The sequence below is a fragment of the Puma concolor genome, chromosome A3 (assembly GCF_028749965.1).
Source record: "Puma concolor isolate L17-30 chromosome A3, mPumCon1.1.hap2, whole genome shotgun sequence".
Taxonomy (NCBI): Eukaryota; Metazoa; Chordata; class Mammalia; order Carnivora; family Felidae; genus Puma; species Puma concolor.
This window is the reverse complement of record NC_141669.1, coordinates 75,240,985-75,255,467: the sequence shown is the minus strand read 5'-3', so window position 1 is coordinate 75,255,467 and position 14,483 is coordinate 75,240,985. Positions and strand designations below refer to the sequence as shown.

At 48.3% G+C, this 14,483-nt stretch overlaps 1 protein-coding gene across 2 annotated transcripts in view; it reads left to right on the top strand.

Annotated features, from left to right (window-relative positions):
* EPAS1 (endothelial PAS domain protein 1) overlaps positions 1-14,483 on the top strand; it is an 84,562-nt gene that overhangs the window by 44,067 nt on the left and 26,012 nt on the right. For both annotated transcript variants that reach the window (XM_086701162.1, XM_086701163.1), the window contains exons 2-4: positions 4,124-4,314; positions 12,669-12,820; positions 13,242-13,326. In XM_086701162.1, coding sequence (XP_086557288.1) covers positions 4,124-4,314; positions 12,669-12,820; positions 13,242-13,326 — 428 coding nt within the window. The remainder of the gene's footprint in view (positions 1-4,123; positions 4,315-12,668; positions 12,821-13,241; positions 13,327-14,483) is intronic.

Genomic DNA, 14,483 nt, shown 5'->3' with positions numbered 1-14,483 from the left:
GTTGGTTAAACGTCCAACTTCGGCTCAGGTCATGATCTCCCAGTTTGTGAGTTCAAGCCCCGCGTTGGGCTCTGTGCTGACAGCTCAGAGTCTGGAGCCTGCTTTGAATTCTGTGTCTCTGTCTCTCTCTGCGCACCCCCACCCCCACCCATCTCTGTCTCTCAAAAATAAATAAACATTTACAAAAATTAATAATAAAACAAATACAAACAAACAAAACACCAGCCCTCCTAACTTCCAGCCCCTTTTTCCATTTGCTAAGAGGTTCAACCTGTGGCAAATTGAAGTAGGCTGTGGATGCGTCTATTAGGGAGGTCTTACCTTCACACTTATCATTAATTATGCTTCTTCTTCAGTGTTGCTAATTAAATGAGAGCAGCGTTACACATTTTTGTTCTTCTAAGAGTCAGCATTAAACAGATATCCCTGGGCTGTGTCAAGGTTAACTAGATAATCTAATTAAAGTTATACTAGCCCCAGAGTGCAACTGTAAAAACAAGGTAGCTAACATGTAGCTCATGACTTTTAAAAGAGGCTGCCTGAGATTCTCCGTCTTTCTTTTTCTAAATGTTAAGATGTTGCGGTTTCTTTATTTCTTGCTAGAGCCACTATCTCCTGCCATTAAGCAGTGGACAGAGTATTGGCCTAGGAAGAGATGGGTTCTAGCTCTAGTTCTGCCACTGATTAGCTTGATTGTCCTAGGTAAGTAACTTAGCCTGGTCGGGCCTCAGTTTCCAGATCTGTGAAATGGGGGCAAGAGTTATGCCTGTCTTGCCCATCTCACATGCAGTTTGTAAAGACAGAATTAGACACAGAACATCAGTGTGTCTTAGGACTTTTAAGTGTCTGCTCAACTGACTTCATGCTTTCCAAGGGCTTAAGCAGGCATTTACTTTGTGACCTTGGGCAAGTTATACATCATGTCAGAGCCTTTGTTTCCACATGTATAAACTGTGCCCACAGTACCTACCATATTGTCATTAGAATTATAATAAGGTCATATATGTAAAGTTCTTGGTGCAGTTTTGAGGCACAAAAGGGGGTGTGAATAAACATTTTCATGGTTGAGGGAACATGGTAGGACCCAAGTCATGAATGCCATTGCCAGACAGAGCATCGACTCCAGCCTATCTTTTTTTTTTTTTCCTTACCTCTGGCTCTTCCTCTCTGCCTTGTCTATTGCATTCTAAGAAAGGGGCGGTAGCAAAGGGAAGCTTTGTGCATGCAGGTGTTGGCATTAATGTCACAGCCAGTGCTGGCAATCTGTTCTGCCCAGGATTGCTTCTCTAGAAGCCTTAATACTGATCATGTGCTGATGATGCTTTTGTTGGGGAGCCACGGGTTGGTGCTAGAGAGTGGAATCCAGCATCTTGAAGACACTAGCATTCCCTTGCCGGCTCTCATGACAGACAGGTGTGATGTGTCCAGTTTTAGTGTCCTGTCCCCTCCCAATCTCCTTCCCTATGTTGAAATGTTGGCAAGCCTTGAACAACTGCTTTTGCTCCACAGTCAGAGGTCAGGACTAAAATATAAGTGGAAGGGACTCATACACAGTCTGCTGTTAAAACTCTTATACAGGAGCAAGCCGGTCCTGAGGTTCTGAGAGGGTGCAGATGGTAGGGTATGGAGTGAGGATTCAGAGAATGGATGCAGGGGGAGCGGAGGAAACAGGAGTTTGGTAAAGGAAACAGAATAGGGAGAGGGGACAGGAAATAACTAACCCATTTCACACTTTTTCTGAAGTTTCTCCCTGCCTATCAACAGCTGTTGGACATTCTTCCCGTAGTCTGAGTATGTGATGCTTAATCCATCCAGGGAGCTGGATTCTCTGTTTTTTAAAAATGAAGCATCTTATGAAGCCAAACAGTGCCTCCGCCCCAAATCTGGAGGGGTTGGAGAGACACGTCAACATTCTGTGAATCCCCAGATACCAATCTTCTGTCCAGATAATAGTCTGCAAAACCAAACAGAAGGAGAAGCCGTGGCTGGCTCTGCAAGTCTCAGATGGGAGGACAGAGGGAGCAAGGTGGAGCTGGTCGGATGAGGCCTTGAGATCTATTAACTACATTGGGCAGTTTATTTAAAAATGAAAGAATTTTGGGGGCCCCTGGGTGGCTCAGTCGATCGAGCATGTGACTTCGGCTCAGGGCATGATCCCTCAGTTGGTGAGTTCGAGCTCCGCCTGGGGCTCACTGCTGTCAGTGTGGAGCCCGCTTTGGATTCTCTGTATCCATCCCTCTGCCCCTGCCCTGCTGGAGCACTCTCACAAAAACAAACATTAAAAAAAAAAAAAAAAAAAAAAAAAAAAAAAAAAAACACTTTAAAAAATACATAAATAGAAGAAGTTTTTTAAAAACTTGTTTACTAAACGAGCAGTACAGGTTATTTATAGAAACGTAAGAAAATACAGATAAGTACTAAAAAATAATAATCCCTCCACTAACTTCACTGATGGATAAAAGCCTGGCACAAAGCCACTTCTGCACTTAACCTGCCCAAGGACTGCAGGTGAATTACTTCACCTCTCTGGATGTGTTTCCTCATCTATAAATTAAACACAACAGCAGTACTATTTTTAAGGACAATTGTGAGAATTCAAGAAGCTAATGTAGGAGTGCTTAAAACCGCTCCTGGAATATAGTAAGCACTATATATGTTATAACTGTAAGAATAATAGTTATTTTGGGGGGGCGCCTGGGTGGCTCAGTCGGTTAAGCGTCCAATTTCAGCTCAGGTCATGATCACACAGTTTGGAGTTTGAGCCCAACATTAGGCTCTGGGCTGACAGCTTAGAGCCTGGAGCCTGCTTTGGATTCTGTGTCTCCCTGTCTCTCTGCCCCTCCCCTGCTTACATTCTGTCTCTCTCTTTCTCTCTCTCAAAAATAAATAAACATTAAAAGTTTTTTTTTTTTTACAAAAAGAATAATAGTTATTTTTGTTATATTTCTAGATTTTTTCCTATGTAATGTATAAGAAGTATTATGTATAATACCTACCTTTCTATGAAAATAGGTTGAACTGTATACTCTTGTGTAACATTTTTACTCTCAGGATCTTTTTTTTTTCAGATTTGTTATTAATATAAGCTAACGTTGATTGCTTATAGTTGTGATAAGCCTGTTGTAAAGGTTTCACATACATTATCATATCCAATCCTCACAGTAACTTGGTGGGATAAGTTCTATTAGCCCCATTTTGCAGATGAGAAAAAGGACTCTGAGCGGTTTAAATAATTTAAGTGTACAGAGCTGGCACATGGAGAAATTAGAATTTCAACCCAGGCAGGCTGGCTTTTGAACTTGCCCACATTAGGACCTAACATAGGCTTTGTAAGATACAGGATTTCTTTAGGATTTCCTGAAAGAGGCAGGTTTGACTGTGTGTCATCTTTCCTTCTGTCCTGCAAAGAAGAGGAAAGTGAGTGTGAGACAGGCTGCTAACCTATGCTGGCAGGATGAGAGAGGAGGAGTGTTTGTGCATAATCCTTTTTAACCCTTGCCAGGCATGCACTTTGGGACACCAGCCTGACAGATGTCTGGCCGACTGTTTCTTCTTGGGCTCTCATGGCATTTTCAATGTTTACTGAGGAAATCACTCTTTGATACAAAATGGGATCTAAGGTCCAGTCCCGGGCTTAATTTTTTCAAAGTGCATTTTATCCAGAAAGAGGGCCTTGAAGTGGTTTTTCGTCTTGTTCTCCAGATCCTTTGACACAGCCCTCTGGGCCAGTGGCCACGGCTTCCTCACTCTGCCCCCACCATTCCCGGGCACTCACCTCAGTCCCCAGATAATGTGGGACCAGTCCCAGTCATTGCCAGTTGATTAATTGGCAAGTCTTTGCTCCAAGCCCCTGCATGTGAAGCCCCCAGTCTGGACACTGTAGGTGCACAAGAGGAGGGAGGCGGTTAGAGGCACACACACATGCACAAACACACACACACGAAAATAGAGCTGATAATGTACAGCTGAGGCTGTGTGTGCTTGGACGACAGGTATGGACCCACATCCGTTCAGGGGAAGAGTCTGGCTGCCCCATGGTTTGTGGCCCTGGGGATGTCTTGACCAGAGGCGTGATAGGATGACTGTGACATATCAGGATCTAACCCCTTCTCTCTCAATTTAGGAGCAGCTCGGAGAGGAGGAAGGAGAAGTCCCGGGATGCTGCCCGGTGCCGACGGAGCAAGGAGACGGAGGTCTTCTACGAGCTGGCCCACGAGCTGCCCCTGCCTCACAGCGTGAGCTCCCACCTGGACAAAGCCTCCATCATGCGGCTGGCCATCAGCTTCCTGCGCACACACAAGCTCCTGTCCTCAGGTGAGGCTGGCAGTCTCCCCAGGCTGGTACGGCTGCTGTCCTTACCAGCGTGTGCTTACACGCAGCAGGCTATGTCGTGCCGGGGTCAGGAGGCTCCTGGGAAGGTCTTCCTCTGCAGGAACCCCGCCCACACAGACACCATCACTGGTGCTTCCTTTCTTGGTGTTGAACACCTCCTGTCCAGCAGTGACCTTTACAGTGAATACCGCCATGGGGTGAAGAGCAGGGACAGGACCAAGGAAGCACATGGGCACCCGGAAGCTGAGGAGGAGAGAAAGGTCTGGGGCATCAGGAGTGGCTTTCACCAGCTTCCCAGGTGCCCGGCCATCCAGCCATCAGACCCACACTCCTGACGTGCTGAGCGCGTCTTTAGGAAGCATTTCTGCGCTTATCTTCCAGCTACCTTCTCCAGAAGGGCAGCTGGTGTGCCTGTGCAGTCTTTTCTCTCCTACCAGCCCGTACACCATACCGATTGTGTGGTGTCTCCACTCTTGGTTTCCTCGCCTGTAAAATGCCTACCACACAGGGTGTCTGTGGGAATGAGAGGAGGTGAGCTGTGTGTGAGGCCCCTGAGCCAGCCACACTCATTCCCAGCATGGAGTCCTGGGTGGATAACAGCCTCCCCAGAGCTCACTCACCCTCCCTGCTATCACCGTGAGTCTCCAGTTCACAATCTTTTTTTTTTTTCCCCTCCGAATTCACAATCTTCAGAGAAACCTTTTCCTGTTAGCCCTGGCCAGAAAGAAGCGGCCTGGGGAATTAGTTTTCCAGTTTCAGATCCTATGTGACAGTCCCATCCGGTCTGTCAGTTTCGTGAGGAAACTGGGCAGCAGGTAGCACCTTTCCCCACACGGCGGCTGAGGCGCCACGGGTGGGCAGCGTCCCAGCCGGTGAGCGGCAGGGAGGCGGGCAGGGGAAGGTTCTTTTGTGGCTGGCTTTCAGTTTTCCTGAGTGAGCCTGGTGCCTGGGAGCTGGTTGACTCTGCCATCCTGTTATGAAGTGGCTATTCTGGGAAGGAAACCCAGAGCAGAGGGAATCCAGCGCGAGGCAGGGAGGCCAGACCAGCATGTGCTATTCTGGGCCTGAAGCACAGGAAGGATATGGGGAAAGAAAGACCTTCAGAAAATAGGATGACAGCTCAGTGGGTCCAAGGGTCGGAGGGCTAACCCTGTCCTGCAAATCTAAAGAGTCTCCAAAAAGAGTAGACAGGAGGGGGGAGAACCAAGGGCAAAGACATGCTCTATAAATACTTACAAAGAAACAATGCCAAGGAATGGCAGTTTTGTCACAGATGCTAGTGAGAGAGGGGACAGTGGCCGGGACACACCATCAGAGGGCACGTGTGTACCTCTCTCTTTTAAAGAGGCTTCTCTTTCTGGACAGGTGAGGGCAGTGTCTGGTACCATTGGAATCATCTTTACACACACAAAGAGTCTGCACTGGAGGATTTAATGACCAGACAGACGCTTCCTCCACACCCAGAAGCATCTCCTCAACTTCCCTGTTATGATGCTTGAAATCCTACTCTTAGACATTAATTTCTTTGGGTAAATTATTGCTTCCTTCCACCGCAAGCCCCGTCCCACCACCACCAGAGACCCCGAAAGGAATACTGTATTCATCCTGGGACAGCTCTCTGATTGAATTTGGACTTGTAGAACATCATAGAACTTGTAGAATGATGAGAAGAAGTGAGGTACAAAAACGGTTGCTCAGAGCCACACGCTTAGCACTTGGTGAATCTGCACCTGCTATGCGAGTCCTTTGGAGTCTGTCTTTGTGAGAAGGGCAGACATGGGAGGGCAGGAGCATTGTGCAGACCTGGTCAGGCAAAGATGTTGATGAGGGCTAGGTGTGGGGGACAGGTTCTTTCTTGGTGGGAGAACCAAGGTTGAGCAGAAGCACCTGGGGGCCAGCCCTGAGCAGGGGGTGCAGCGATGGCCCTCACACATTCAGTGAGTTGTTTCTGTTCTTTCTTCTGATAGACAGCTTTGATTTCCATGCTCCCCCACATACAATCATTCTTCTCAGTGGTTCAGAGGTTGGCTTGGTGAAAGCCGTGAACCAGAGGCTGGGTCCCCTGAGCACATCTGCCTGCCTGTGTGCTGGCATGAGCCTCCGTGTGCCAGCCACCCCCTGGGAGACGGGACCACGGCGAGACCGCACACATCCCGCTCAGGAGCTGTTGCAAGTTGTGGACACAAACTGCCTGCCCTCTGGCTGGTCTTGGCCCCAGACAGACCAGAGCCCTCAGCACGTCAGCTCTGGTCCTCTCCGTCCTGAGGAAAGAAATGACGGAAAACGATAAGAAGTGTCTACATTTGGCCGTCGGGTCCTGCTGTCCTTGACAGAGCAGTTCTCATAAAACACGCATTACCCACGATGGGGAGGAGGCAGTGGATGGCTTTTCAACATCCCCTTTCTCTGCCTTCTCTTCCAGGCTCCAGCTGCACATTCTTTAGACCAGTTGTTGAAATCATCTTCAGGCATTGCATGTGAGACAGGATTTTTTTTTAAATCACATTTTGCTTTTTCAAAACAGGCCATACAGTAAAAAGGAGAATGGGACTTGTGGGCACACAGACCCACCCTGGAGCCTTCTTTACAAGTTTGTGAGAATCTCTTCACTGCCTTTGAACTTTTCTTTCTCATCTGTACGAGTGGGATGACAGGAGTTCTTTTGCAGTGCTATCTGAGGATTGATCTAAGTGGATAGAAAAGCCCTATCCTCTCTGCTGCCACATAGGAGGTTCTTCACGAGTTACAGCTTAGAAATAAAAGTCATTACGAAGAAGCAAATGGATTTAGACTAAGTATAGGCTTCTGGAGAAATCGCATAGACGGAGACCCGGCAGAAACTCTTACTGTCCTCTTATACCCACCTTCCAGCAACGCCTATCAAAACGCTGAACAGCCAGGGTTTTCCAAGTCAAAACAAACCACAGATTCATTATTGAAGCCTTTTTAACAAAGGTGAGCACTTGTGTTGGCTCACTTTAAAATAGGAAATAGCCAGTTGCCTAGCTCAGAGTTCAAAAGGCTAAAAAAGACCAGGTTTTGCTTTAGAAAAGTTTCTGCTTTACTTAGTAACATGCTTCCCTTTGATTTTCACAGTAGGCTGTTCTGTGTGGGAATGTTGGAGAGGAAAACCTCAGCGCTGAGAAATTCAGCCTGGGAGTCGGGACGGCTGAATGAGATCCATATCACAGGAAACAAACTGAAACAATAGCTTTATGATATTAGCTTCCACGCTGGGCCGAGAACAGAACACACTCTGACGGGAACATCAGTGGAAGTACCGCTTGATTGTCTGAAATCCTCTTTCAAGATGAGCCCCGCAAACCGTGACCAAATGAGGGTTGCTCCTGCATTCGGGGGGCATCAAACAGCAGCAAATATGCAAAATTGGCTTTCCACCGTAAAATTGAGTTTTGGCTTCCCACACTCATACAAGGTGAAATCAAATTGATTTTACACGATTGCTAGAGGTCATTATGTAGCAAGGTTTCAAAAGAGAAATGTTAGGTTTATTATCAATTCATTGGCATGAATGAATCGATTGATTCATGTCTTGCCCCATTCACCTTCTACTTCGAGCCTTTTGTCTGTCCTGTTTGGAGAGGAGCTGAGAAGCTGATTCATGCCGAGATGTAAATGGCTAAAAGCAGCTAATACACAATCTCTTCTAGAGATACTGACCTTGTTCAGATCACTCCCTTAACTTAAACCAAAAAAGTCTGGTAAAAAGGTATTTGGTGACCCCGGCCCTGTGCGTCTTACGAAGGGTACTACAAAGACGTAAGATAGGATAATAAGCTATGTAAAGAACAAAGGAATGAATCTCACGTGGTGGATGTTTAAGGCCCATTGGGAGGCCAGCAAGATCAGGTAAAACACAATGCCTTCTGCCCAAGATGTAAGGATAGCCCAGGCCCACTACCTGGTGATGGCAGTGGTGGGTCTATGGGCCTGGGAAAGTTGGAGGGGAGGAATTGGATTGAAAAAGAAAGCCCCTGTAATAATAACTAAATGGTGACTGCCGAGCACATGTGAACTGGGAAGATCACATCAGCATGGTTTTAAGAATGGTCAGAGCAGTCCTGGAACTTTTCAGGGTAGGAAATAAAGAGGGAAGATGACCCTGGTGGAATAAAAATGCATCCTGACTGACAGTACCTTGTAACAGTCTGGTCTCAGAGACCTGGTCAGGAATGTCTGCCCTGCCACCCTGCCCGCTCACCCCAGATGCCCAGCTCCTGCTGCCCATGGGGTCCCGCCCCACATGGGTGGTGCTGCCTGAAGGAAATGAGCAGTGCTCCGGAAAAAGTGCTCCGAAACCTCAGCCCGCGCATATCCTGGCTGTGGGGAGTCGTCATCAAAGCCTGTTTACTGGGGCTATTTTTAGCATTAAAGAATCTTGTTGTGCTCCCCACGCTGAGCATGCGTCGCCTCAGCAGATTGCCTCTGATTCTGATGACCCTCCTCTCTCTTCTGGGGGTCAGACCCTGAAGGGTCCTGGGAAGCGAGTAACTGAGACCGAACCCAAGGCAACTTAAAGACCCCTTTGGGGGCTTCTTGAGCATCTACTGGTGGGCTCCTCTTTATTTAGCACCGGAGATTTCTTCTGGATCGTCGTGAAACCTTATGGTGGTTTATCTTTGTCCTCCCCACCCATCTGTAGATTCCCTCAGCAAAAAGATTGCTTTTAAGGGCACCTGGGTGGCTCAGTCAGTTAAGTGTCTGACTATTGATTTCAGCTCAGAATGATTTCATGCTTTGTGGGATCGAGCCCCTTGTTGGGCTCTGGGCTGCCAGCATGGAACCTGCTTGGGATTCTCTCTGTCCTCTTTCTCTGCCCCTCCCCCACTCACTCATGTGCATGCGTGCACACGGTCTCTCTCAATAAATTAAAAAAAAAAAAAAAAAAGATTGCTCTTACACCTTTCAGTATCCCTGATTCTCCCTAGGACAGGATTGAGTACATAGTGACACTTCTTTACAGATGTCCTGACTGATTTCCTGCCTGGTGCCTAGCACAGGGCAGACACATAGTAGGGATGTGATAGCAGAGAGTGATAGACGCGTACCCCTGGCCCGTAGGGTGAAGGTCCGCCTCCAGCCCTGCAGTTTTCAGCCTCAGCTCCAAGCTGACAGTGAGCTGGCCAGGTTCCTTCAGAATCCCCTAGGAGGAAAAGCAGGTGCTGGAGCAAATAGTACCACAAAGGCATGAGGCCAGCTTGTCCCAGGGGTCCCTCGGGGCCAGCCTGCTGGCTTCCTGGCCCTGCAGCCATTGTGACTTCAGTCCCAAGATGTTCTATTTCCATTCGTGGTCCCTGAGTGCCCCTTTGCCTTCCTCCCAGAGGCCGGCTGGCCAGCTGCTATAGCCAATTCACCACCTCCTGGAAGCAAGTGTACTAGGCATGGATAGAAACCAGTTTGGCTAGGTTGGAACTGTTAAAAACAGGAAATTTTAAGCAGAACTATTTCCTCTGGGCCTAGCTAACCCAAATAGAGCTGTCTTGGGATTACACCAGATTTTGATGTCAGTGTTGCCACTGAGATCAAAGAAATTGAGGAGAAAAAAATTGTCTCAATAGGCCAGGAATCACAGAGCTGGCCTTTGCTGTCTGGAGAGGGTAGTCACCTATCTGGTGTGATTTAATGGTGCTGGAAACCTCTCCTCACCCATCCCCAAAAGAGGTCACCACCTGCCAAAACAGTTTGATTTTTCCCAGCACTAAGGGTCACTCATAGGACCTTGAGTTAAGGCAGTGATTCTCAACCTGTAGCCGTAGGTCCAGCATGTCCACATTACCTGGGAACTTGTGACAAAAGCATATTCTCAGCCCCACCTGAGCCCTACTGAATCAGGAACCCTGGGGAAGGGACCATCCAAGGCCGGCTTCATGAGTGTGTGCCCTGTGTGGTCCCCCAAGGCACATTGAGAGGGGCCCTGGACATGGCTTAAGTTTTCATCGAGAGGTCTCACATTTTTGCTTTGAGTTATGTAGTAGTCTGGGCCCCCGAATCCTTGGCTTTAGCAAGCCCTGCAGGGGACTCTGGTGCACGCTCAACTTTGAAAGTACTGAGTTCTATCACCATCTCTCCTAAAGCCCCAGGTTAAATATGGCTGTTGACTGGAACCACAACATTAGCAGTAACGGCATCCACACCTAGAACTTTGGCTCATTATCATCAGTTCAGCTGACTAGTTGGTGGGCAGAAACCCAACGCAGGGATCGAGTGTGGGTATGTGTGTGGCACCAGGCTGTCCCCAGATGGTCTCCCCTCCCAGAGGCTAGCTAGGGTGTGAAGGGGAAAGAATTTCTCTCGTTTTCACCATTTTCGCAAAACAGAAGGGAAGCCACCAGGCTACTACTGTCTGCAGCCCAGCCCTTAGCTTTAAAGGCTGCTAGCCTGTCCCTGGACTGCCTGCTCTCTTGGTGCCTCGGGCACATGTGCTGGTCCCATGTCCTGAAGGTGGCTGGTCCCCAGGGGTGCCACCGAAGCCCCATGGTAGAAACATCTCCTAATTTGGATTTGTTCTTGAGGAATGACAGCATATAGCCCAGAGCTTAAATTTAGGGGCTCCAGGGAAAAGAAAACTAAATAAATCCAGTGCCCTCATGGAGAGGGCCTTGGACCTCATGTCACAGTATCCATGCGTTCCTTGCCAAGTGGGCCATAAATCTAACTGCATTTCACATTCCCCAGAACAGCCTCGTGTTGGAAGACTCCTTTTAGTTAAGTGAGTATTCACTTTTTATAAGGGACAAATTACTCTCTAACCCCCTTGTTCTGTTAAGTTAAAGGAGGTCTACGTGGCCTAACGTTTGTACTGGATGAATACAAATTTTTGTAAGTAAATGTATGTTTGGAGTTCAATGATGAGGTAGGAGAAGCAGGGCCAAAAGAAAGTACTTGGTCCGAGGACAACAGCCAAGGGCCCGGGGCCTGAGAGCTTTGTTTGGGACAAGAGCTGAGCCTACATCTCATCTGCTGTTCCGCAGGTGGCAGGGGTGCACTTGAAAAGCTGGCGCTACTCAGAGTGGTGGTTGTGGGTGGGCTCTTCCGTGGGGTGGGCTCTTCCCCGGGTTGCCCCTAGTGACTACTTCTGCAACCTGATTTGTGGCCTCCTCGTGTGATCTCTGCACCTCTGGTCTTCACAGTCTGTCTCCAAACCATTCAGAGTACCATTGCCAGGTGATTCCCCCTAGAGCAGTGCTCTGCGATGCCACCGCTCCAGGATGCTGGGCTCCCCTCAGCAGTGTCTCCTCGGTCCCCGGGTGGGAGCTTGCTCCAGGCCGTACCACCTCCATGTTTGCCCAGTGTCTGCCCACCTCAACCGGGCCCAGAAAGTTCTTTCACCTAACAGAGTGAATCCCTGTTTTTTATGAGCTGCCTCAAATGCCCTTTTTTGGAACAGTTGTCTCTGACCACCACAAAGTGACCCCCTCTTCCCCTGAACCCTTGAGCACTTACTGTCTATATTCGTCTTTGGTCACCCAGTTCTGTTGCTCCTGCATTCTTAGATTTGTACTATCGTGTGCTACACGTCCCCTATCTAGGCTTTGAGCAATTTGGGGGAAGCGGCACTATCCTAGAGGGAGCAGAAGAGGGGGGAAATCACAATGATAGGTGGTGTTTTAGGCATTTTAGACACTCATTTAATCATTGCTACTCAAAAGATGGAAATTATTCTTTCCATTTGGCTGATGAGGAGACTGATATTCAGAGAAGGTGTTAGCCAAAGTCATAGCCTAATGGGAGGAATGGAACCTGCATTTATTTGACTCCAAAGCCTATAAATTGTTTGGAGTGTAGCTGTTGAATTCAGCTGCCTGAGCCCACTAACCACAGTCCTTATAAGTCCTTATAACCTAGGGCAAATGACTGACTATGTCTCTCTAAGCCTCGTGTGTAAGGTGAGACAAAGAATAGTACCTACGTCACAGGCGTTGTAAAGATAAGACAGTATATTCAGTGCAGTACCTAATACATATAGTCATTGCTCAGCGTGCGTTAGTGGTGAAGGTTACGGTTTCTAGTACCACTGTGACTGCCATCATATCTATGACGCCTGCTGCCACAGTTACCCCTGGTCCTTCAAGTATGCTGCCACTACAGCCACACTCCTGCAGAGCCCCATCAGGTTGTCCTCTGTGTAGTGCTTATCAAATACCCACTTTTTAGGCATGTGGTGACACTTAGATGGTTGACAGTGTGAGTTCCAGAAAAGTCCACCTAGTGCCTTTGAGCCATCCCTGGCTGGTGTTCGTTTGTGCCAGTCACATCTGTTTTAGGACCACATTCATGTAAGCCACCCAACCCCCCCCCCCACCCTCTCTTTCCAGTTTGCTCTGAAAATGAGTCTGAAGCTGAGGCTAACCAACAGATGGACAACTTGTACCTGAAAGCGTTGGAGGGTTTCATTGCCGTGGTGACCCAAGATGGCGACATGATCTTTCTATCGGAAAACATCAGCAAGTTCATGGGACTCACACAGGTGACACCCTCCTCTGGCTCTTTCAAAAAGGGAAGACGTTTGCTTTTGGAGGTAGAAATGAGTGGAAGGTTCTGGTCACATCCATCCTGACTTCTCCCTACCTGTGCCCTCCCCCACTCTCTCTGATCTCAGGCTACAAGCCTCAGGAGCACACTCCCAGGCCCTGGTGTTGAGTTTGACATTGCTGATGGACAGTTCTACTGACTAGATTAACAGACCAACCCTGTGAATCAATTCTCTGTCATCAGTGGCAGTCTTTTATGTATTATGTCCACGTGTCTGTGGGAAGCCAGACTGGAATATGGGAAGACCCAATTCAGCCTACTCTCTGTCTCCCGACCTGGAATGTGGCTCAAATGTCTCTTGGAGACCTCTTCTTCAGCATTAGGAGTAATGAAGCCCAACCTTGTTTTTGAAACAGGTGGAGCTAACAGGACACAGTATCTTTGACTTCACTCATCCCTGTGACCACGAGGAGATTCGTGAGAACCTGAGTCTCAAAAATGGTAAAGTATTCTTCACTCTGTGTTTCATTCCTTCTTACATCACTTGGGAGGGGATCTGTATTCCCTCTGTCTACGAATGTAGGGCTGATAGATCATGGTCATTATCCAGAAAAAAACTGGCATCCCTAAAATATCCAGCATGAGATGGAGGGCACGGGTGGGACATGGTACTCAGAACTCTGTCTGGCCGGCCCTTCATGGCACCTGATGCCATGCTAGTAAGGCAGTCCTTTAGGTTAGGACATTGTCTCCAGCAGGTTTCACCACCTGTGAGGCCAGTGCCTCTGCCAAATGGGGCCACCCAAACCAGTACACTCGTCTGTGCGCAGATGTTCGTGGAACCTACTGCTTTTACCTGTTGTGTAACAAACCACACAGTGCATTGTGGCTTAAACGATCATTTTATTACCTGTCATATTCTGTGGGTTCTGTGACTGGTTCTTTTGCTCCACATGACATCAGCTGGGCTACTGTTGTCTGGGGGCTGGACTAAGTGGAATGACCAGGATGGCTCCCCCACACGTCTGGGACCTTGTGACCAATAGCTGAGGCTGGGACTCTGCTGGACTGCTGGCAGTGCTGGACCTCTCTCTCACTCTGTGGAGTCTCAGAGCCTCTCCCTCTCCAGACTTCTGACACAGCAGCTCAGGGCTCCCAAAGTACAAAAGCGGAAGCTGCCAGAGTTTCCGAAGGCTTAGCCCTGAAACTGGCACTGCATCACCCTGCCCCATTCTGTTATTAGAGGGAGTTATAAGCCAGCCCCTGCTCAGGGTGGGAGGTGAGTACACAAGGCCATGGATATCAGGAGGCATGGCTCATGGGGGCCAACTTTGAAGACTAGATAAGGAATGAATCTGGTCCCCGGGTGATAAGACGCACAATAGGTAGTTTTTGATGGAGAAGAGATTGAAAAGCTCTCATATATTGTATCCTACCTATGGGGGGTATCCAGCAGATACCAGTGGATGGAAGGGCCCACATAAGCTGAAATCACTTTGCAAGGACAGTCAGAGCTGGGGACCTCCAGGCACAGGCACAAATGAAGATATTTTTAAGAAGACTGAAGCTTTGAGCGGAAGCAGGGCTCAGTGACTTTCCAGGTCCCTTCTGAATCAGAGATTCCATCACTGTCCTGGGCAGATTGTGCCCATGGCTGT